This window comes from Histoplasma capsulatum, genomic scaffold, assembly GCF_000149585.1.
Source record: "Histoplasma capsulatum NAm1 scaffold_9 genomic scaffold, whole genome shotgun sequence".
NCBI lineage: Eukaryota > Fungi > Ascomycota > Eurotiomycetes > Onygenales > Ajellomycetaceae > Histoplasma > Histoplasma mississippiense.
In genome coordinates, this window is record NW_001813974.1 from 898,212 (window position 1) to 920,666 (window position 22,455).

Here is a 22,455-nt window from a genome sequence, read left to right on the forward strand (position 1 = left end):
TCATCTCGAGTATCGCCGCCATTTGCTTCAATATTTCAATCATTCGGGCACCTGCCTACGGATCTCAAAGATTTCGTTATGCAGAGATGTATTGTCGCCTTTGGCGTTCGAGGAGGAGGTCGCCGCAGATCTTCGCATGCCATAGTTGGCATTGGCATTGTGATGGGTGGATAGGGCTTCTGTGATGCGAATTTCCAGTTGAATTGTGGAGCATGGTTATTACAGTTTAAGAATAGAAATATCAATATTCAGAATCAGGGAGGTCTTTATACTTCTCTCCAGAGTTAGACAAAATACGCGGATAAAAATGATTTGAAGCAAAACAAAAGCGGGAGACAACAAACAAGACACAAACAAAGGAACACACACGAAGTAAATACTGTACCATGGGACGTAGGCAAGATAGACCCTGGGCTAGAACGTGATAGGCGATGTCAATGGAGCATGGGCCGGATTCAAATATGCTAAGCAAACAAAGGGACAAACAAAGGGAACACGCACAAAGTACCATACCATGGGCGTAGGCAAGATAGACCTTCGGCTGGAATGTGATAGGCGATGTCAATGGAGCTCGTGGACCGGAATCAAATATGCTAAGCAGGCAAAGATCAAACAAAGAGAGCCAAAGCAAACGAGAAAACAATCAAGACAGGCAAAGTACGGAACAAATCAGAACCGAAATTGATATTGACATGTTACAACAGACCAAGATCCTAACCAATCGGCTTTACAATCCCGCGTCCACCGCGCCCGTCCACCGCGCCCTGCGCGATCTCCCATTGACTTGCCCCCTCGCGCGCGGATCCCAGGACCCACTGCCTTTTCAACCAGCCACCCCTACTCCCTACTTTGTGGAGAGACACTGGCGTGGGACGCACCGGAAGTGGCCACTTCATCCCATGGCAAGGGGAGATTTCCGTAAGTGGAGGGTACGTGCATAGCTGTGGCAGTCTCTTTGTAGCAGCCGTTGGGATATTCTCGCTCAACGGCATCCATGTTTTCTCGGCCTCGACTTCGACTTCGACTTGCGAGTTGGCGGCGGGGTGCGATGCTTCAGCTTGGTGGAGTACCGCACCTGCAGAGTCGCCTTGGATCTGCCCGGGAAGCGCTTGACGATCTCATCCCATGGCTCGCCGTCCTCCTTGAGTTCCTTCAGCAGCGCGTCATCCTCTGAGTTAAATGGCACACGTCTACCGGTCGCGACAGACGGCCGCCCTTCTCGGCCGGGGCTCGACAGACCGCTTGCAGTCGCCGACAGGAGCCGGCCGGCCTCCTCGTGACAGAACGTTATAGTGTAGCACACTCTGGACCCGACCACGGAGCTTGAAAGAAAGCCGGAGACCGGGATGTCGTCGCCCGAGCGGTTTGTCACCGCATCATCTAGTGAGACAGTGGACACACTGGAAGAATCACCGGCCGGGTTTTCACCGTGCTTCGTCGTCGGATTCCGTTTCCCTGGCTTATCGTCTACCACAGCGGCCGGAGAGGGATCTCCCGTGCAAGCGGCAGAAGTGACGACGGACCTGGAGGACCGCCGCGTCCAGAGTTTCCGCCGCTTGCGCGGCCGCCTGGCGACATGGTCATCATCGTCACTTTCCCGATACGCCCCGTCGTCGTCGTCGTCGTCGTCGTCGCCGCCGCTGCTGCAGTCGCTGGAGTGATTGAAGTCACTGAAGTCGCAGGGGTCGCTGGGGTCGCTGGGGTCGCTCCTGTCGCCTCGGCCCTCTCTCTCCTGGAGAGCGTCTGGCGGGGAAGGAATCTCGACTCGAACATCCGTGCGTCGCACGCGTCCCCGCCCCATCGGCCTGCGCTCTTTTCCAGCGCGCTTTTCAGGGCTGGCGGGAGATCCAGGCTCCGATCTGGCTCCCGGGCTGGAAGATGTACCCATAATCCCTCCGCCCGTGGCACCGGCGCGCACATCGAGACCGATTCTCCTCCTGGATTCATCATCGTTCGGAGGATTCTCTCCATCGCTCTCCAAGTCCACGAGGATCGGTTGCTCTGCCGAAGACGGCGTTAGCAGAAAGGCAGAGCTCCACAGACAAATCAAAAGAAAGATGCGGGAGCTGACTTACCCTGGCAGCCTACTGACCTCGGTAACTTCGCTAAACTGCACGGGTGTCGGTCAGAGAAACCCGCCAGGCCAGGCGGAGGACGTGAGGCTTTCGGTTCACACTCGTCCAGCGCCGGATCGTGATCGCGATCAGAGAGAGGAGGGGTGAGTTTCTGAGGTGATGATCGATCGGCCTTCTGTGAGGGTCTATCGCTTGAGGCTTCCCGGCGGGGCCTGGCGTCCGGTGCGGTTGAGCCTGGAGAAAACACATTGCGCCTTCGATCAGCAGATCTCCCAGCAGATCTTCACTTCGAATGAAGGGCGCCTACCTTGGATCGCGCCGGCGACACGGGCCCTGGACGACTCAACATCATCCCGGTCGGTGGAACTGCGACTGCTCATGTCAACCACCTCCACGACGTCCAGACGTTGCAGCTCAGCATCGAACTCGTTCAACGGAGCGTTCGACGGTCGAACGCCGATCTGGCTGTCCAGGCCACTTAGGCTATCTCTACAGAAGGGAAGAGGGGGCCGCCAGGGAGGTCGATGGGTGAACAGTGGTTCAGGGGTGATGGATTGTGCTGAGGGCATAGCAGTGGGCTGGGGAAGATGGTGCTCACGAATGGAGGGTTTGGTGGGAAGAGGCTGGAGAGGCTGGAGAGGCTTGGGAGGCTTGGGGGGAAGTGGGCAGTACGGGATGATAAAGTTCATATCCACGGCCATGGTTATTAGGGAAGGGAAATTGTAGCTGGCGAGGGTTAAACTCCAAAGCGCATATTGTTCGTTCTCTCACATCCAAAACAGACCGGGAAAGCAGGGCCCCCTTATATAGACTCCATGTACATTTCTCCTCATCGGCGAAGGGCCAAGAAACAAGAATCCGGTTTCCCCAGCTATCCCAGCTACAAGCACGGCAAGGACGAATCGGCGACGCCGAAACCAAGTAGTAGCTCTCCCATCTTCTTCTCTCGTCTCCCGACCCCCGCTCGAGCGGAACCATTCACACCCTTGGAGAGAAAAGTGTAAGGATAGAGAGTCAAGGAGCTCGCTCGTCAATGGTTCCCTGGTGTAATTTTGCGCTATACGTATTCTCCATCAAGGCCACGTCAGCTGGGCAGTTGGTGCCTCGCCACGGATCGAGGTAACCATCCCGATACGGTTATCGCCCCCACGGCAAGGCAGACTATGGAGTGTACGAGACGGCCAAATTCGCGCGCAGAAAAAAATTCGAATCTGCCTCTGGAGAAACGGCCAGAGGGAGCGCGGCCCCCACCAGATCCGCCCTTCTATCCCTGCATTCTTGATCCTTTTTTCTTTTCCCCGTCCCATGCGCCAACCGTCGTTGCATGCGACGACCAGGAGCGGCTGAGTCGCGCAGGGATCTCGAAATTCGACTACCGGATAGAAAGCCACTGTTGCAGAAATTACCCCTCTCCTCTTGTGAATTCGCCAGGTTTCCCTGGCGAGGCCGGAGATGCGAACCATCCCAAGATCACCCCGGTTCGGACCAAACGAGTATCACAATCGTCGCCGGGGCTGGAGCAATCGAAACGGCAAGGAGGCGCAGCTCCACGTCGCCGCGGAGATAGCTGCGATGGGGGCGACCTCCCTTACGCTGCGAAGAGCCCCCCAACCGTCCCTCTCCGATTCTCGCCGAGTCGGTGGGATGGGTGGTGGGAATGGTGGGGCCCACAACGGACGAGGCTTCCACATGCAGGAAAACAGGCCGAGGTGCATACGCACCGGGTGCCACGTAAGACGGGCTTGGTGCACGCTGCCTGCGTCCGTTGGGGGGGGGATTTTCGCCATTGGCCGCCGGCCCAAGCGAGGGGAATGAAACGCACGGCGATCCTTCGCAAACCGAGCATGGAGGTGGAGCGAGTATCCAAGGCGTTTTTTTTCCATCACGGGTTGCGGGTTCGGGGATGAGACGGAGGTCTCAAGAGACCTCTTGCCGGTGATTTTTTCGCGAGAAGGGACAAGCGACGAAACGGATGGTAAACGGGCCTCGCAGCGCCGGTGTTTGGCTGCCGGTCCGCTAGGCCATCAGCTGAAAAGAATCAGCACTCAGCACAACACAGGCAGGTGTTCCTCTGTGCAGGCCCAGGGCCAGGCCCGGACGCTGGAGCGGAGCGAAGCGATGTGACGGCGGCAGCACTGGCATCGTCGGAGGTCAGCAGCGAGCCAATGAAGCGGGTGAGAAAGGAAGAAGGGAGAAGGAAGAAGAAACGCAAGGTGGCGCCATCCGGGGAACGCCGCCCGGGGGAAGGGGCAGCCTAGGCCGGCGAGCGTAGAGAGGAAAGAAAAATGAGAAAGTTGAAAAGGAAAGAGAGAGGGAGGGCGTGGAAGAAAGAGGGAGCCGGAGGAGGTTTATATAGGCGTCAGGCGGGCCCGACGCCCGCGACGTCACGGCCGCCCACCGACGCGGCGAGAGGGAGTGGGAGTCTAAACCCGGAACGGACGGCGCCAGACCCGAAAGGGTGAGGCCATGCCGGATCGGGAGGGCGGCCAGACCGCAACGGGGCAGGCGCGGCGCGGCGGGTGGCGGCGGGCCCGAAGCGGCCGGGTCGACGCAAATCGAAATTATACTCTTTATTTCATTTATTTTGAATTGAATGTATTGATCTGTTGTCATTTTTTTGACATTCTTTCTTAACTTGAATAGTTCGAATAGTTGTTTGATTCTGGGCTGGAATTCTGCTATTGCATGTATTAAATTGACTTTGTATATTAGCTTATTCTTAAGTTGAAAAATCCTGGAATATTTCAGGTAGATGTCATAGTCACTGACTGCATACATCTATAATGGAAGAATAATAATAATAATAACTGCTGAAACAGATATTCAATCTGAAAAGAAGCATCAACATCATTTTTTTGAAAAAGATGATATGTATATCATATATATAGAGTCAGATTATAACTGTCACATTCATCTTCATTTTCAACAGCATCATCAACATCATCATCAGAGCTGTTGCAGACAGATGAAAGGTTTGCAAGCATATTCATATTAATATATCAACTATGATTTTCAAAAAAAAAAAAAAGTAAAATGTAATGCAGTGAAAGATATAATGAATTATGGGAGTTAATACATATAAAACTCAAATTAGCACTGAGTTGTTGTAGTGTTAGAAAAATGATATAAACATGATGAGTGTTTCTGAAAATGTTCTGTATAATAATTACAATCTCTGAAACAATAAACAGATTTTCACAGCAGTGATCATTGTCTGTCTTCAATTGTACAACAGGGTTTAAATCAACACATACAGCAGAGCTGTTTTATAATATCTCTCATGCAAATTGATAAAGCTGAATAAAAGAGTTAATCATAGAAATATTAGCAGTCAACAATATAAAAAAAAAAAATGTAGAAAAGCAAATAAACAAACAATAAACAATATAATACAGATATGATTAAATTTATTAGAATGTATGATAAAATTCACGTTATTTACAATACCTGCATCAAATTGTGGGTTGTGAATTTACATTTATGTAAAACAGACATTCTCATCTGATTCAGATTCTAACAGTGTTTGCAGATGATAAAGTTCTCTTTGTATTTGAAATAATATTGAATCATCAATAATCAAGCAATCAAAGTGTGGATTCTGTTTATATTTGAAAAATGTAAATATCATTGTAGTTCTGAATATGTGTGTAAAAATGTTTTATATTAGATGTATTATCATTAAACAATTCATGTAACTTTGATGAAGATTCTCTGACATATAACCGTCTCACAGCACCTCTTATACAATATATGAAAAACATTGAAAGAGTCTTTAATAATTCATATACACATTCATCAATTCAATGTTTAACTCTGCAGATAGAGCAGTAGATATTTATTTAATCAAAATTAAATGATTGATAATAAATGTAGAAGTGAAAGCTGTAGAGAACAAATTAACAATTGTAAATGATTAAAAAAGTAACAATTGATTTAAAGATAATTGAGTTGATTTGAGTGTTGAAATCATTGAAAGTCAGCTGATTCAATGAATTCATATATACACAATCAATAAACTCATCTGCTGTAGGAACTGCAGTAGCAGCTGTCAAATGACAATGTTTAATATCACAGATATATTCATGATTAAGACCTCAGCAATCAATGCAGTTCTTGAAAATATAAATAACAATGTGAAATAAATGAAACAGATAATCTTCACAGTATATATTATAATGTTATAATTTAACTCATTGTGAATTGAGCACAAAAGTAGCTACATCCCTCAATGATAGATAATAGGTTTAAATTAAATGTGTCTTACATATACAATACTGAGTTTGACAGCATGTAGAGCATGTATGAAATAATGCATTGAATTGAGACTGTTCAAATGCATTGAGAGGATGAGAATCCCTACACACTGAGCAAAGGCACATGAAATGAGTACATTAATGAACATATATAGATTGTAATAAATGTAGAGAAGAGTATAAAAAATGTAAATATAGTAGAAAACATCTGTAAAGAAAATAATGAAGATTAATATCAGAGCTGTACTGGCTGCAGAGCCAGCTATTCAATCCATTCATGAATTTGATGGAGTGCATGTGATATCATGTGAGGTCACGTTATAGTATTTTTTTCACGGAAAAAGTTGGTTTTTTTATAATATAAAGAGAGACATATAGAAATAGTGATAGTGAGAACATAATGGAAAGAGGTAAGAATAAGCAAACATAATATAATAAGGAAATAATAAATGAGTGCATTACAATAATAAAGATTCAATCAATTTAATTACTGTTGCCACAATCACAGCATGCAGTAAGCATATCAACACTCACTTTCACTATTCTCACACACAATTGAATAAAAGCATTATTTCTATTAAACATGTTTTTATTGAAGATATAGTAGCAGATGGATTAATCAAATCTCTGAACTCAGTGACATTTAAACATTTCATTGATTTACTAGAACTTTTTGCTGATAACAGTGAGAATGATTAAATTTCTGTATGTAGCATGATTTTGGGATGATCCAAGTTGAGATAGCTAGCATGGAAGATTCGTAGGAATATATCACGCACGTTGGCGCGTGGGGGGGTGTTGGGCACTAGTTGCCCAGGCAGCCCTCCACCGCATGTGATTACCCCTATATATAGTTAGCTAGCGATCGCACAATGAGAAGATCAACCATCCCACATTTCTAGCCGTTGTACCCACTAACAATGAGCCCCAACACGTGATCTCACAACCTCCTACATCAGCGGATTGTCAAACATTCGTCATTTAATATTGCTCTCCTCATTTAATATTGTTCCAAAACGGCTCAAATCACACCATGGAGAACTTCCAAGCAGTCAAATACCTCGAATCTCTACTGGGGAAAACACTCAGGATTCATACAACGGACGCAAGGCTATTTGTGGGCACTTTCAAATGCACAGACAATGTAAGGTCACCTGGGGAAAATTCCCTGCAACGAACCAAATACTTTTCCCGTACAGAAATAATTAATTAAAAGAGCCAATACCCCAAATAAATAGATATCTAACGCATATCAATCCCCCAGCAGGATCGAAACATAATCCTATCCACAACCCACGAATACCGCTACCCCGCTATCCCAGAACATGAACCTGCGAATCTCACCAGAGAAGACGATTATACAGCTACGGGAATCGTCAAGGCTGATATGATTAGTCGCTACATCGGCCTAGTAGTCGTCCCCGGTCATTATATCACCAAAATCGAGCTGGATGAATTTTCCGAAAAAAAAAACGGGAATTCCCAGGCGCAGCAGGCTTGAGGATGCTGGTCAGCATACGCGGGGTCAAAAGCCAGACGTCAAATAATTCAACCATAAAACACCTGGTTCAGAACAAAGAAACCAACTATCTGTGTAAATATTATGGATAGAAATCCCACGTATAAGGACATATCCCACACTGTCGCGTGTTGATTCTCCTCCGCACATATCTGTTTCCTCGGCGAATTCCGCATATGTTCCGCCGTGCAAAAAGTCCAGGCGAAAGAGCGACGGAAGTGTGGGGTCAGAGTTTGATATCAGTCCCAAACCCCTTTATATGCATACTCGCCTTGCATGTCACACGTTCGGTCCAAAGCTGTTCCCGCTTCCGTCCTGCGGGGCCTCCTTTCCTCCGTGTCTCCGTCTCCTAGGCTGGATATATAACCACAGTACTCGCCGCCGTGGAAATTTGTGAAACGTGAAAGTTTCTCTATATCTGGGTTGATTGGCCCATGCACCCCTCTCGGCTCGAGTCGGATAGAGCTGAGTTGATGGATGGATCGGGCACCCAACTGCTTCCGGATTCATGTAGAAATGACATTGTGTCGACAGGGGTGTTACACTGTTGGGAAACTGTTTCATGACTCGACCTGTTTCGTGACGAATGTCTGCGGCCATTTTCCGGTTGCGTTTGATATTAGGGGTGTTTATCTCCAAGTGTTGTGTGTTTGGCGTTCGACATGACCTCCTAGGCATGAGTGCGAGAGACTCGATTACATATCCGTATTCTGTACCGAATGTTTTGTATATACATATCTAGGAGCGGAAAATAAATGTGCCATATGACTTAGTAAACAAGGGGAACATGAAGTGTCGAAACATAGCGTCGAGGGTATCGTTTCAATCGGTAAGAACTTGCATAAAACGGATAAAATTCACCAAAGAAAAGAAGATGCGCCTGGCTTACAGAGGTAACGGAACTTAAACACACATGGGCAGGAAACAAAACAGAATAAAGTAAGTGAAATTTGTGAAACAACGCCTGAATAACCTTGGCGCAGCAAGTGCGAACGGGCTTCTGGTTAATTGCCTACATGCGTATGTACGTACAATTTTTTTTTTTTTTTTTTGAGAGGTGGGGGTCCAAAAGGGGTAGGGAGAATGTGGTGACAGTTGTGGTAATGCAATGGCCGGATAGGAAGAAAATTTCCTACACACTGTCACATCAGGGAATTTCCTTCGCCATTCGCTGTTGCTGGCAACAAACAAAGGTCTCATCCTTGGGTTTCCAACTTGGGGAGTACGTTGGTCACGATTAGGTACAATTGAGGAGCAATGGACGAAAGACCGACGACAAACAGAGACAGAGCCAGGACTGAGAACGGTACTTGCTGGTTTCATAAACAACAAACCATACCCATTTTCAACGTACATGGTATTTTGCCTTGTTTGAAGCTGAACATGAGAACACAACATAAATAAAATAAACGGTATAGGAGCGACAAGATCAAAGGGTGAAATGGCATTGTCGACATATGAGTAAAGAGGAAAAGCGGAAGGGAGAGAAAGCACACTAGCCCTTTTAAAAGAAAAGAAAAATACATGGTTGGCTTTCGGAAGTAAGGCGTATCAAATTCGACCAAAATAAGAGTAAAAGGTATACCTGAAAAGAAAAAGGGTGTAAAGCAAGATATTGATATTAAAAAAGGGTTCCAGGGCCGCAATTTGAACAAGAGGGAAGTAAGGCGTATCAAATTCGACCAAAATAAGAGTAAAAGGTATACCTGAAAAGAAAAAGGGTGTAAAGCAAGATATTGATATTAAAAAAGGGTTCCAGGGCCGCAATTTGAACAAGAGGTTTTGAACGAATGAAACGAATGCAAGGCGAGCAAGATAAAAAAGAATACATCCCAAAATATCCTCCAAACACTGGTGACAAAAAAATAACATGGCACACTAAAACTTCGTGCCCCATCCTGAGCCGGACGAAAACAGCGGCAACGAGTTCTATGCCCCCTGGTTAGTTCCTTCGGGCGGGCTGATTGGCAACTGAGTTCTGTGCGTACAACTGCCCCGCGAATGAGGTGGTGGGATTACCGCCCTGGGAACGGAGTGCTGTGAGAGCGACTTCTGCAGCATCCTCTTTGGCATTGTTGGTGTTTTGGCCGTCATAGAAATAGCGGGCAGCGAAGCATCTGCCCTGAATTGTGACGGTGCTAGACCATGCCGTACGGCCGCCTGGTGAATAAGGAAACATAGAAATGAAAAGGTCAGTAGCTGATTATTGACTTTTAGAGATGCCGCATAGAGTTTGTTGTATTCGTGTTTTCCCTTGACTTTTTTGCTTCTCGTTTTATTCGGGGAAATTGGACATTGAGAAATGTTATAAAAATAAATTTCCGAAAAACCCACGGTGTAGCGCAATTTTTTTTTTTCTTAGACAAAAGATTACTAGAGGCAAGGGATAGTAGGGGGTACTACCTCGACGGTCTGACATAAGATTGAAAACTGGGGCCTGAATTTGGGTTATCCTGCAGTGTTCTTCAGAGCATTTTAGTACTTGACAATACGGGACTTTCCATTTTCAAGGACGTCTCGGACCTTGAAGTTTCTCCTGCCATGTAATACGTTGAACGCCATTGGTGCGGGGAGCAGAATTGGCGGTGGTAAGGCTAGCCATAACTGAATTCTTGTCTCTGAAAAGAGGATATGGAGGTAGCAGAGAAATCCCTCACTATAAAATATGATAATAACGGTAAGCGATAACGTAGAGGCTTGAGAGATTGAATAGAACAAGCACAAGCAGAAGGAAAGTGTACCAATTTGAAGAAGAAACAAATATTATAATATATTTGATTGGAGTGAAGCAAAAGGCGTTTTCTAAACGGGAAGAGAGAAAAATTTTTATTGTCGAAGAAAGAGCGAGAGTTGAGATTCATAATATAGAGAAATGCGTGCGGAGAGGAATGATGGCAAACCACACCAATGAACTCCTATAAAGTTCATTTTTTACTGCAAGTGCCGTGATGGAGCCTAACCAGTCAGTCCGGATAGGATAGACTTATGCAAGATTGAGTCAAGGTGACGGGTGTTTTCAGTTAACTTCCACATCTTCCATCCCACACACCTCTGGCAATCATCAAGCCAAGTTGAGTGACATGGAGAGACGCCATTGATCCTAGGGGGAGGCTGATGGAACGGCCCGCTCCCTGCACTTTCCATTCGATTCCGGATTGAACTTCAGGAACTAGGCGGCTGCTTAACTTATGCGCGCCGGCGATAGAGCAAAGCAGCTCTCCCAAAGGGGAGATGCTAAATGACGGGATTTGTAAGTGGATGGCAGATGGACAACAAGCCAGACCTCTCCAAACCCAAGATATGAAGCTATGAGGAGGGGCTTTCCGAATGCACCAAAGTCTGGGTTGTCATGGGTGCGCTTGAAATAGCTAGGGATGGGGCCTCTCAGCTCCGTTCACGCGTTGTAAAGGGGATAGTATCGAACACACGAATATTGCTGTTCTTGAAAGAGACTGGCTGCTAAATCAGATGGTTGGGCAGCGCCAGTCAATCGACGAACCCAGCAAAGACCTGCCAGCTCATCAAAAAATCAAAATTAGAGAGATGAACCCTTCAAGGGCACGACCACCGGAGGAAATGGTGAGGCAGGAAAGCGCCGAAGGAGGGATGGTAAGGTGGCCCCCCCAAAAAAAAAAGAAAAAGAAAAAGAAAAAGAAAGAAAAAGGTTCGACTCCAACCGAGATGGCGGACTGGTGGACTTGTCTGTGAGGGAATAAAAATTCTACCAGGGCTTCAGTTCTCCAGCGCCTGCCTGCTGGACGGATGTGGAATGGAAACTGAGGAAAAATTGAACAGTGTAAGTCTCTCGATGGAGGGGTAGTTAGGTATATTGTGGGTATTTGCAGGAGAAAGGTCAAATAACGGGGATTTAACGTGCTTTCCAGCAAGGCCGACGTGCAGCAAAAACGCGGCACCAGATGGCGGGGGTTGGGATGGAGATTAGCCCATTGCTCGCTGTCGATGGCCTCCATGGCCGTTCCGGGCTTTCTTGCAGCCATGATTCGGTGCTTTCTTTCTTTTCTCTCTCGCTGGAGTGGAGGTTGGGCACTCATACTTGCATTGTCAGCACGACACCCCACAGAGAACGCGCAAAAATGGAGATGATTGATGGAAGTGTGGCTCCAGAGGAGAAAGAGAGGAAAACCATGAATTCATAGAAGTTGTATGGGGCTAGATTGTGGGGTGAGGCTAGAGCTAATGTTGGAGCGTACACAATTCGAGATTTGGTGATCAAAATAATAGTAGCCTTGATTGAGAAAGGCGAATATTGAAAATTTCAACGCGGATACTGTAGGACGCTTTGTGAATAGCCTCAATGTTCCTCCATAGCCTTTCCAAATTATTGACAGCCCATAATATTCAAAATAGGAGCGAATAATTACAAAATTCGTTGCAATATGCAAGATATAGACACAGCTCAAGCTACCTCCATAAATAGGACAAACAATCCGCATGAACTTCGTAAAAAGAAAACATAGAATTCCAGCCATGTTTCATCATTGAAGGGGCCTGTTCATCTCCAAATGCTGCCCATTCCAGCGATCCCGGCAGCTCCTGGCGCCTTTGGTCCAGCGCATGGGGTTGGATATGCGCCGTACAGTGTCCTTGGCCCCTTGTTAACGCCGTCTGTCTGCGCTGGACAATGATCGTAGCCTGCACACTAAATGGATTTGCAAGGGAAAAAAGAAAAAGAAAAAGAAAAGTGACGGTTTGCAGGAAATGCGCCATTCCACGTACATGAACCTAGCCTCATCAATATACCACAGAAAGCCTTTCCTAACCAGACAACGGGGAACAAACCGACCTTGATATGCTCGACTCCATCATGGCCAAAAATCTCACTTCTAGCTGTAAAATAGGGAACTTCATGATGGGCTGGTACCAAGCTAAGAGCTCCACGTCAATAATCATATAAAATGAAAAAAAATTAACTCATAACAAATACATGAGAAAAAGATAATACAGCAATGAATACAATGGTGGTATCAATAAAAATCCTCATATAGCTCGAAGAGAGATTTTTTCCCCTTAAGCATGAGCAAACATCTGGCGGAATGAGTTGTGTCGAGATCCAGTCGAGCCACGACGGTGGAAAACTTTTTCGATAATTTTGTTAGATGCCACGGAGTCCACACTCCTCATAAACGATGAAGTCATGGGACTGCAGGAATGTGTTGTGTTTTTGTTGTTCCAATGGCGCTTGATGCTGTCGTCCACCAATGCAATGAGACCAGTGGCAACGATGGCACTATCATACGTCAGGTAATCTTATCCCAGGAAGCTGTTGAATGGACCAGAAAAAACTACTTACTCAGCAACATCTTTCATACTTTCATATAAGGAAGCGTCGCTGATCCACAGAGAGCAGGGCGGAACCCAGCCGCCTTTGCTCCTTTCTTCCAGAGCTTCAAGTGGAGTCAGAGGCTCGGTTAAAATGTGTGCAACTGGCTTTGACTTCGCTGCAGGATAGAGGTCAAACGAGATTTCCTTAGAATCTCCGCCCTTTCGTGTGGTTTTCTTCCATTGATATCTCGTGCTCCAATATTCGAAATCGTAATGTTTGGAGCCCGTGGTGCCTCTTCGTTTAACGTCGACATGTGCATAATTGGAGAATTCGAGTTGGATAATATTTGTCGGTTCGGGGCCTTTGGAGCGGGATAAGGATTCCGTGGAACATCTCCTGCGATTGTCATTCTCAGGACACTCCGTACACTCCGTCCCCTGCTTGTTATACCCTGAGTTCTGCCTCCACAGCCCATTAGTTGTGGGGTGGGTTGAATCTGATTTGGAACGTAGAGTGGAGAAAGCGCTCGTCAATGGTCGTTGCAGAGCACCGAGCATTTCCGCAGATGGGTAATGGAACTTCCTGACCGAATGGCAGACCTCTCTTCCGGAATCCCTGCAATACCGCCGAAGCGAGAATTTCCTGTTTCGCAAATCGTGCATGCGAAGATGAAAGAGTATGATGGTACATTGACGCCCTCCTGGCTGCACCGCAGTGGTGTCGATACGTAGGTTCATGTTTCCATCGATCGTAGTATCATCGTGCCTTATAAGTAGACGCCTTGCAGATGGGAACAACTCTCCAAAAATTGGTGGAGAGGAGGGGATAGGATTTGATGGGAAATCCTCATATCTATCCGCTACAAGTTCGATTGGTGGCTGATTGTTTGTGTCCTCTTCCGTTTCTGACAATATTGTGGACGCATATGTTTCTGTTGATTCTCTCCCATCAACTCCATCTTCCGGGTTGGCTTTTTCGAGAGTAATCAAAACGGGTTGATGGCTGGAAGCGGTTCGATAAGTGCTTCGAGAGTGATTAGATCCGTCACTAGACACAAAGGTGGCAACACTATCAGTCCTCGTCATCGCAGGGTCTTGAGGCATTCTCAAGATCGTTTCCATGTTGAAAAGGGCCGAGCATATAAAGTTGTAGTCCAACTGCGCAGAGACGTTTTCCAAGAGCACGAAAAACCCAAGGCGACAAAGGAAAAACGATTGAAGGATAACTCGAAAAAAGAGAAAAAAACCAAACTCAAACCCCAGAAACTATAGTTGACAGGTGCATCGTGGAAAGGGACAAAAACCTGAACAATACCAAAGAATCGAGAGGACCGTGACGCAGCGGGGACTTTTATTGCTTATCCTTAAAATAAGCCGGAAACGAGGTGGGGGGAGTTACTGTACATGACCTTAGGCCCAACACTCCATAGATTAATGCGGCCGCGGGGTTGCCAGCCATACCGCAATCACGGCACAGTGGTAGAGTGGTTAATACGTGAGACTCGAATTCGCCAAATGTGGTTAGTCTGCATTGGCCAAGCTTAGACCATCTCATGCCTTCGGGCGCGTAGGTTCGAATCCTGCCTGTGTCGATTTTTTTCTGTCGTATTCTTATTATATTTGAATCAACCTGAACCTGGGCTTCCATGTAATGGTGGAGACACGTTTTTGGGAACATGGCTTCCAAGCAGTGGGATGGAAAGCAACTGGAGCTCGCTGGCGTTGACTTCTTTTCGCAGGTTGTCGACCTACAGCCAAATGAGAAAACTCATCAATATACAAACCTGCCGGGCGCCATTCCAACTTCGCTACAGCAGAATACCATAGCCAGAAGTATCAGGGGTGGCTCAGTGGGCTCTTGTTTGTGTTTTGTCCATGAAGCCTGATATCCAATGACCTTCCACTGTCGCATTGCTCTAAACAGCAAATCAAGTTAGTAGTGTTTTTTTGATTTTTACTTATCTCTTCTGCTTTGCTGGTTGTGATTTTGGCTGGAGGAGATGGCTAATCCAAATCACTGAAGCACTACAGCATATGCATTCGAACGATGTGATTCATGGAGATACTGAATGCTCTAACATTCTGATTCAACAAAATGGATCCCTCGCTGTGGCCAATTTCAGCGGTTCTGCCATTGATGGCTCAATGGCTCAAGTTGGATATGCGGCTCGCATACAATGTCCGCAACAGAAAACCTTGGTCCGGATTCAGTAAAACAAGTCGCTCTCGGCACTGTGCCATATGAAACCAGCTGTAACGGGCGTACATCGATTAACGATCTAGCACTATCCTAAATACAGATTACGAATTGATTAAGGAAAGAAAGAGAAAAGAGATCAGAAGGAAAGGTTGTACGAAGGGGGTTCTTATAGAGGGGAGATCGGGGCGGAAGAATATCAGAAGCCGCCCCGCAGTGGAGCACTGAGCGGAAGAACATTGAGGGTTACGCGGAAGAATCGTTAGAACTACGCGACTACGCGAGCGTGGAGCGTGAGGAACTACGCGGGCGCGGAGCGTGAGGCAGAAGGGGTTGGTTGCGTAAGTTAACCACTAACGGGTGCTAACCCGTCATACATATGAGCTGCTACAGCTCATTGACAGTTTCCTCACTGAATGCAGAGCTCAAGTCTGACTGAAGGGGATCATTATAGCAACACATCAAATGCAATGTGACACATTACAGAGATATTTTTTATCATCAATATTGTTTCTTCTGTATCTGACAGAGTTGCTGTGGTAAAATTTGAAATTGTGCTTTGACTATGTGGATGATCTGAACATCTGATGGGCGACCCACTTACTTGACAACAATGCCACTCTTCTCAGCCAGAATATACAAAGTATTCTAAGATGGAGGGAGATAAACAAGGTGACTTTTGCATCAGAGAAACTTAAGATGATCCATCTTACAAGAAAGTGACACAATAAGATATCAGCAGTAATTGTGTTTAAGAATCTCACTATTCACTTTGTTACTATCTCAGCTGGACAGAAGTCAGCACTTTGCTGACTGAATGTACATTTCAACAGAAGGCTCATTTGAAGATCACATATCTCCATTCAGACAAAGAAGGTAAGAGCTGTGGCTTAACACATTTAAAGTCTGAAAAAGATCAAAAATGAGCTCTCAGCAAACACTTTGTGAAAAGTGATCATCATCTGTGTGGTTTCCTCACTGCTCTATAACATAAAGGTCTAGTACGGCGGCTGCATACAGTCAGCAGACACACAGTCAGAAGTGGGGAGGTTAACTCTTATCTGAGATGACATGTGAGGACAGTTGAGAAGGTGTTTACTATAACAGTCAGAAAGGTCCTCTCAGTTTTTCATACAACATTCATTGCAACTTTATATCAGGATGTTGAACTCCTATCAGCAATGATGGCTCTGAAGGAGGTCAAAATGCAATTTATGATAAGGCTTCAGATGATGGATGAGAAGCACTCACTAACTTCATAAATAATATCTTCAATGATCACATGAGAAAGAGGGGCTGGAATCTGACAGTGTTTAAAAATCAAGATTTAGTGGTTGAGAATGCTGCTATTTGCAGTCAATAGACCTATACTTATCATCCCACACTACTTAAAAAGATGTGGGACAGGTCTCACAGAGAGTGTAGATAAAAAAAATACTGTTTATACATTCAAAAAATGATGAAGAAGTTAACCCTCAATAAATCTATATATTTTTCAGATGAATTAGAATAAAATCTTGATAACAGCAGACAGATAAGCTATAATTTTATAATTTATCAGAGAAATAAACAACTGATCAGCTTTTCCAACTGTGCTGAGCTCTATATCACATGTCTTTAACACTGAAGCAGTTGATGTCTGCTGAGCATTAGAGTATGCTGTGAAGCTTTTACCTTGTGTCACAAATGACAGCATTAATTTTCAGATCTGACTCTGCTTTAACAACATCTCAATTATCTGAGACATACAGAGCAGTGCAGCAGCCTCTTCAAACTGAGTCTACAACCATTGTCATGAGCTTCTCAGATAGCACAATATCGGTCTGAAATGAGCTTCTAAGTATATAAGAATAGAGGGCAATAAGGAAGCAGGTCATCTGATTAAATGAGCAATCTCATTTATTGCAATTTCAGTCTATGAACTTAAGATCACATTCACAGTCAGTGGGGTCTGCACAGTGATCAAGCAGCTCAGTCAAAAGACAAAATAAAAGTGATGAAATGAAGTCTGTGATAAATTTTCTGACTAATACTGAGGCTGGAGTTTCAGCAGGCTGACTGTGAAATATCAAGTAAAGGCTTCTCCAGAGCTCACCATATCACAGCATGCTCTTCACCACTGATTCACACTTCACTTCCCTTATGAAGACTTCTTCTGATATCACAAATGTTTCTAGCAAACAGATGTGAGGCTCATCTGTATCTGTAAATATAATAAAAAGTTAAAACATTTGATGCTTTATTAACATTTACAAAAGCATCTTCTTCACTGATTCAAGAGATTAGTAGCACAGTCACATAATCAGATAACAGTTATTGTCTATCTAAAGTCTCTAACCTCTACAAACTTTATAGAACTGCTGAACTGCATGCAGTTTTATACACAGTACTGCATAAGGTAATACAGCCGGCTGGCTGCACATCATCTAACAACCTCTGCAGTAGTTTCATGAGACCGGTCTGCTGAGTACACCTACAGTAGCTAGTGCAACTGCCAGGGACAACACAGTCTATGCAGACAGTACAGATAGCACAACTAGGCTCATCTGTCTCAATTAGCTGTGATGTAATCAGTACAGTCTACGTGTCTGACTCAGCTGATATGGTTTTGACTGCCGGCATTGTATCTACGCGTACTCTGCTTTGTTTTCCTCTCGTTTGCCCTTGTCTCTATCGGCTCAAATGCTTCTTCTTCCTTCTTTTCTTTGCTCTCTCTGTCATTCTCTGCTCTTTTCCTTTCACAACCTTTTTCAGTGCTCTCTCCTCTTTTTCCCCAGGTCTGTGCCAGGTCATATGACTGCAAGATGTTGCAGATGACTGTGAGGGGTGATGACAGTGTGAAGAGTGAATAGTAGAAGATAGTATATAGTGTAGTGGAAGATAATAATAATTATAGTAGTAGTATAGTTGAAGTTGTAGTTGTAGTTGTAGCTAATCGCTGAAGAGGAAAAGAAAGAGAAAGAAGATGTGCGAAATACATGCATCCATATATATATACATACAGAAATAGTGGTAGCGAGAGTATAATGGAAAGAGGTAAGAATAGACGAAGATATAAACAAAGATAATATAATAATAAGGAAATAATAAACGAGTGCATTACAATGACACAGTCTTTCCTTCATTTTTCATTTTTATTCTTTTCATTTCAGAACACATATTTTCTCTCTCTTTCTTTCACTTATCTTATCTATTTTTCTTCTGATATTAGAAGCATAGACAGCTTTCTAATCAACTGAAAGAGGTATCCCTCTCTGCTCACTATAAAGCCTTTTAAACACAGCAGCGGCAGTCTTCTCAGAGAATTACACTATAGCCTCATCATCAATGGCCATACATTGAGTTAGAAGTGAATGTGCAGTTTGGAAAAATCCTTTGTAATGAGTTTATGGCCATTGATGATGAGGCTATAGTGTAAGAATCTTCTCAAGAGTTATTATCTGAATTCTGTTTTTTCTCTCTCTCTGTGTACATAGAAATCTTTTCAATGTAGCACATCTTCATGCCCTTCAGGAGGCTTCTGAAACACGGGCGCTGCCCGTGTTTTCTCCGGGACGTTAAACCTATACATACATACATACATACATATAATTCCTCACGTTTCACACTTGTGTAGTTCTAACAATTCTTCTGTGTAACCTTCAATGTTCTTCTGCTCTCTGCTTCACTGTGAGATGGCTTCTAATATTCTTCTACCTCAATCTTCTCTTTATAAAAACCCTCTTCATATGACCTTTTCTTCTGATCTCTTTTCTCTTTCTTTTCTTAATCAATTCATAATTTGTATTTAGAATAGTATTAGATTATTAATCAATGTATGTCTGTTACATTATGAATTGATTCATCTGTATCAGCTTGAGTACTCTATGTTTACAATTGTATTCAGATGCTCAAGTTAAGAATAAGTTATAAGCTGTGTTGTTGTGATAACATCTGCAAATTCTAAAGTTCTATGAAGCTGTATCATTGTAATAGTGCTGTGAAAAAGTCTAAGTGTTTATGAACTCCACAATCATATGTCTATGAAGAGATCAGAATACTTATAAAGTATTTTCTCTGAAGAATAAGAATTGAATCTCCTGATCTTCAAATTATCAGAATCAAGAACCATGACCTTATATGAAAATGAGATGAATTACAAACATCTCTTCATGAATGAGAACTGAAGATTCACTGAAGATAATGCTAAACTTTGTAACTTTCTTCAGCAGCAATTCTTGCAGATAGCAGAGCTTCAATGACAATTAAATCATCTAAATATAAATACATCAAAAAATACGCAAGTGTCAATACCTTCTGTATATGAAAGAAAAGAACACCTCCCTCTTCCTGACAGTTCACAGAAAAGCTCTCAATTTATTTAATTTGAAAATGAAAGATAAAAGTCAAGTTTGAAGAGAATGAATCTGTGATAGACTCTCTGCTCTCACAAGCCTACTATGTTCATAGTCAGCTAGAAGAAGATGCTTTAGTGAAGTTCCAACTTTGAATTGAATTGTGTGTATATAAAATGTGTACCTCTGAAGAAGCCCTCTGTTAACTAGATGTTCTATTCTTGAATTCTTCACTGCAAGTGTGTGCAATGCAGTGGCTGAACAGAAATCATCAGAGGAATACCCTTTTAACAAACTACTTACTTGATTTCAATAGTAAGATTTATGAAGCAGAAGAATAAAACTGAAATGATGTTGTCAAAATCAATCTTTTAAATCAATATATTAACTTTGAACTGCTCAAGCTCTGCATCTTGCATCTCATGCTCATGCATTACCATGACTACTGCACCCACTTACGCCAACTCAACAACAACCTCGCACGCTTTAATGCTGTTCAAGAAAGATGTAACAATCATAAGCAGAACTTCATGCTTACAACTGCATCAACAGCCCCCATAGACATCATGAATTGAACTCTTCACATGAGTACAAAATGATCAAAAATACCTAACCTCTTCAGATAAAAAGTTACTGATTGAATCATTAAAAAAGTTTGCATATACTGTGACAAGTCAGAGCATTTTGCAAATCAATACTCAAATGCAATTGCTCTGAGTAAGCCTCCCACGCGCGTGAATGCTGTGTCGCCCATGGATAAACAGAAACAGGGAAAAGAAGAGCTCTCACTCTAAAACATGGATGAGAGCTCAAAGAGTAAGAAGCTAGCTGGAGGTTTGAGCAGAAAATGCAAGTGAACACAATCATAGTCTCTGTCATTATAAATAGCTTAGTCAATATACAAGCAATAGTAGACAGTGGTTTTCTTCATTACACTCTTATAAATACTCAACTAATTGAAAAGTATAAACTTCAGTGTATTCTTTTCTCTGAACTGTGTAAACTCAGTGGATTCAACAGCCTCAAAGATTCCGTTTTCTACAACATGATAAGATTTAATGTCAACGTAAGAGAGCATAAGAAAAAGAATGTTTATGCATATGAAGTACAGAATCCTAAGTACAATCTAATACTTAGTCTGTCATAACTTATAGAATTTGAAACCTTATTGAATGCATGCAATCACTGTTTTATTTTCTCAGAAGATGACTGTGTCTATAAGAGAGATGTTGATAGAACTGCTGATCTCACTCAAATATCAGTAGAGGCATTCAAGTTATTAACTCATCAAATATACAAAAAGAAGAACATCTAAGTGTTCACTGCTAATATGATGAATATCAAAAAGATGTTAGAAAAGTTAGAATTCAAGTATCTCAAGAAACTTTGCGAGAAACAATTTCACAGATGTGTTTGATGAGAAAGCAGCTGAAAAGCTCCTCTTTCACTGAGAATGTGGTATAGATCATATGATTGAACTTATCAAAAAGAATGATAAGAATACACAATCACTGTGAAGTTCTCTTTACAGCATATCACATAATTAGCTCCTCATTTTATAAAAAACATTCAATGAATTATTGAATAAAGACTTCATTTGCATTAACAATTCACCCGCTGCAGCATCTGTACTATTTGTAAAGAAATCAGAAAAAGGCTTATAATTCTGTGTTGATTATTGAGAATTTAACAAGATTACATGAAAGGACTGATATTTTCTCCCACTCATTAATGAAACACTCAAATGAATAGGAAAAGCAAAATGATTCATAAAACTTGACATCTCCGCGGCCTTCTACAAGATAAGGATCAATGAGGGTGATGAATGGCTAACTGCTTTTTGTACATGTTATGAGTTATACAAATGAACAGTGACTCTCTTTGGATTAGCAAATGCTCTGAGTATGTTCCAGAAATATATCAACTGAGCTCTATGAGACTTGCTTGATGAGATTACTTCAGTGTACATGGATGATATTCTGATTTTTACTGATGAATCACTCACTGAGTATTGTAAGCATGTATGATAGATGCTTGACCGTCTATGAGAAGCAGAACTGCAAGTGAATATTGATAAATGTAACTTTGAAATCAAATTTACAATCTATTTAGAATTTATCATTGAAGCTGAAAGAGGTGTATGCATGGATTTTAAGAAGGTGGAAGCAATCCTCAACTGAGAAGCATCAGTCTCAGTAAAAGAGATTAGAAGCTTTTTAGAGTTTGCCAATTTTTATTGAAGATTTATCAAAAATTTCTCAGATATTGTATGATCACTGACAAATTTGATTTGAAAGGACACTGTATTTCAATGAATTGATGAAGTGAATACTGCATTCAAGAAGCTGAAGCACATATTCACAAATGTTTCAATGCTGCAATCATTTAATTCAGACAAACATACAATTCTTGAAACAGACGTTTTAAATTATATAGTAGATGAATCATTAATACAATATAATAATGAAGATATTCTGTAACTCTATGCCTTCATTTTGAAAAAAATATCATTTGTTGAATGCAACTACAAGATCTATGACAAGGAGTTTCTAGTGATCATATAATGTCTTGAAGAATGAAAGTCTGAACTTATAAATATTGAGAAGTTCAAAATCATCACTGATCATAAAAATTTAAAATACTTCACAACCACTTGTAAGCTCACTGAGAGATATATGTATTGATCATTATTCTTCAGCTGTTTTTCATTCACAATCTATTATCAATCAGAAATAGAAAACACTCTTGTGAATGCTCTGTTTTGCTAAAAACAAAATATATCATCTGACGATTT

At 43.1% G+C, this 22,455-nt stretch overlaps 5 protein-coding genes and 1 non-coding gene across 6 annotated transcripts; 4 read left to right on the plus strand and 2 right to left on the minus strand.

Annotated features, from left to right (window-relative positions):
• Positions 1-982: 982 nt before the first annotated feature.
• Positions 983-2,776, minus strand: HCAG_07745 (predicted protein; the record flags this gene model as incomplete). The annotated part of the gene is made up of 3 exons (XM_001537386.1): positions 983-2,001; positions 2,076-2,309; positions 2,383-2,776. The coding sequence occupies 3 exons, from the start codon at positions 2,774-2,776 to the stop codon at positions 983-985; spliced, it is 1,647 nt and encodes a 548-aa protein (XP_001537436.1).
• A 4,585-nt stretch (positions 2,777-7,361) lies between these two features.
• On the plus strand, positions 7,362-7,829 carry HCAG_07746 (conserved hypothetical protein; the record flags this gene model as incomplete). Its single annotated transcript, XM_001537387.1, has 2 exons — positions 7,362-7,472; positions 7,593-7,829. The coding sequence occupies 2 exons, from the start codon at positions 7,362-7,364 to the stop codon at positions 7,827-7,829; spliced, it is 348 nt and encodes a 115-aa protein (XP_001537437.1).
• Positions 7,830-12,875: 5,046 nt separating this feature from the next.
• HCAG_07747 (predicted protein) lies at positions 12,876-14,234 on the minus strand (the record flags this gene model as incomplete). Its single annotated transcript, XM_001537388.1, has 2 exons — positions 12,876-13,095; positions 13,159-14,234. The coding sequence occupies 2 exons, from the start codon at positions 14,232-14,234 to the stop codon at positions 12,876-12,878; spliced, it is 1,296 nt and encodes a 431-aa protein (XP_001537438.1).
• Positions 14,235-14,600: 366 nt separating this feature from the next.
• On the plus strand, positions 14,601-14,722 carry HCAG_09424. The gene has a single exon. It is a non-coding gene; the product is annotated as a tRNA-Ser (tRNA).
• A 585-nt stretch (positions 14,723-15,307) lies between these two features.
• HCAG_07748 (predicted protein) lies at positions 15,308-15,766 on the plus strand (the record flags this gene model as incomplete). Its single annotated transcript, XM_001537389.1, has 3 exons — positions 15,308-15,392; positions 15,531-15,645; positions 15,721-15,766. The coding sequence occupies 3 exons, from the start codon at positions 15,308-15,310 to the stop codon at positions 15,764-15,766; spliced, it is 246 nt and encodes an 81-aa protein (XP_001537439.1).
• Positions 15,767-20,099: 4,333 nt separating this feature from the next.
• Positions 20,100-20,833, plus strand: HCAG_07749 (predicted protein; the record flags this gene model as incomplete). The annotated part of the gene is made up of 3 exons (XM_001537390.1): positions 20,100-20,168; positions 20,638-20,727; positions 20,816-20,833. The coding sequence occupies 3 exons, from the start codon at positions 20,100-20,102 to the stop codon at positions 20,831-20,833; spliced, it is 177 nt and encodes a 58-aa protein (XP_001537440.1).
• Positions 20,834-22,455: the final 1,622 nt, after the last annotated feature.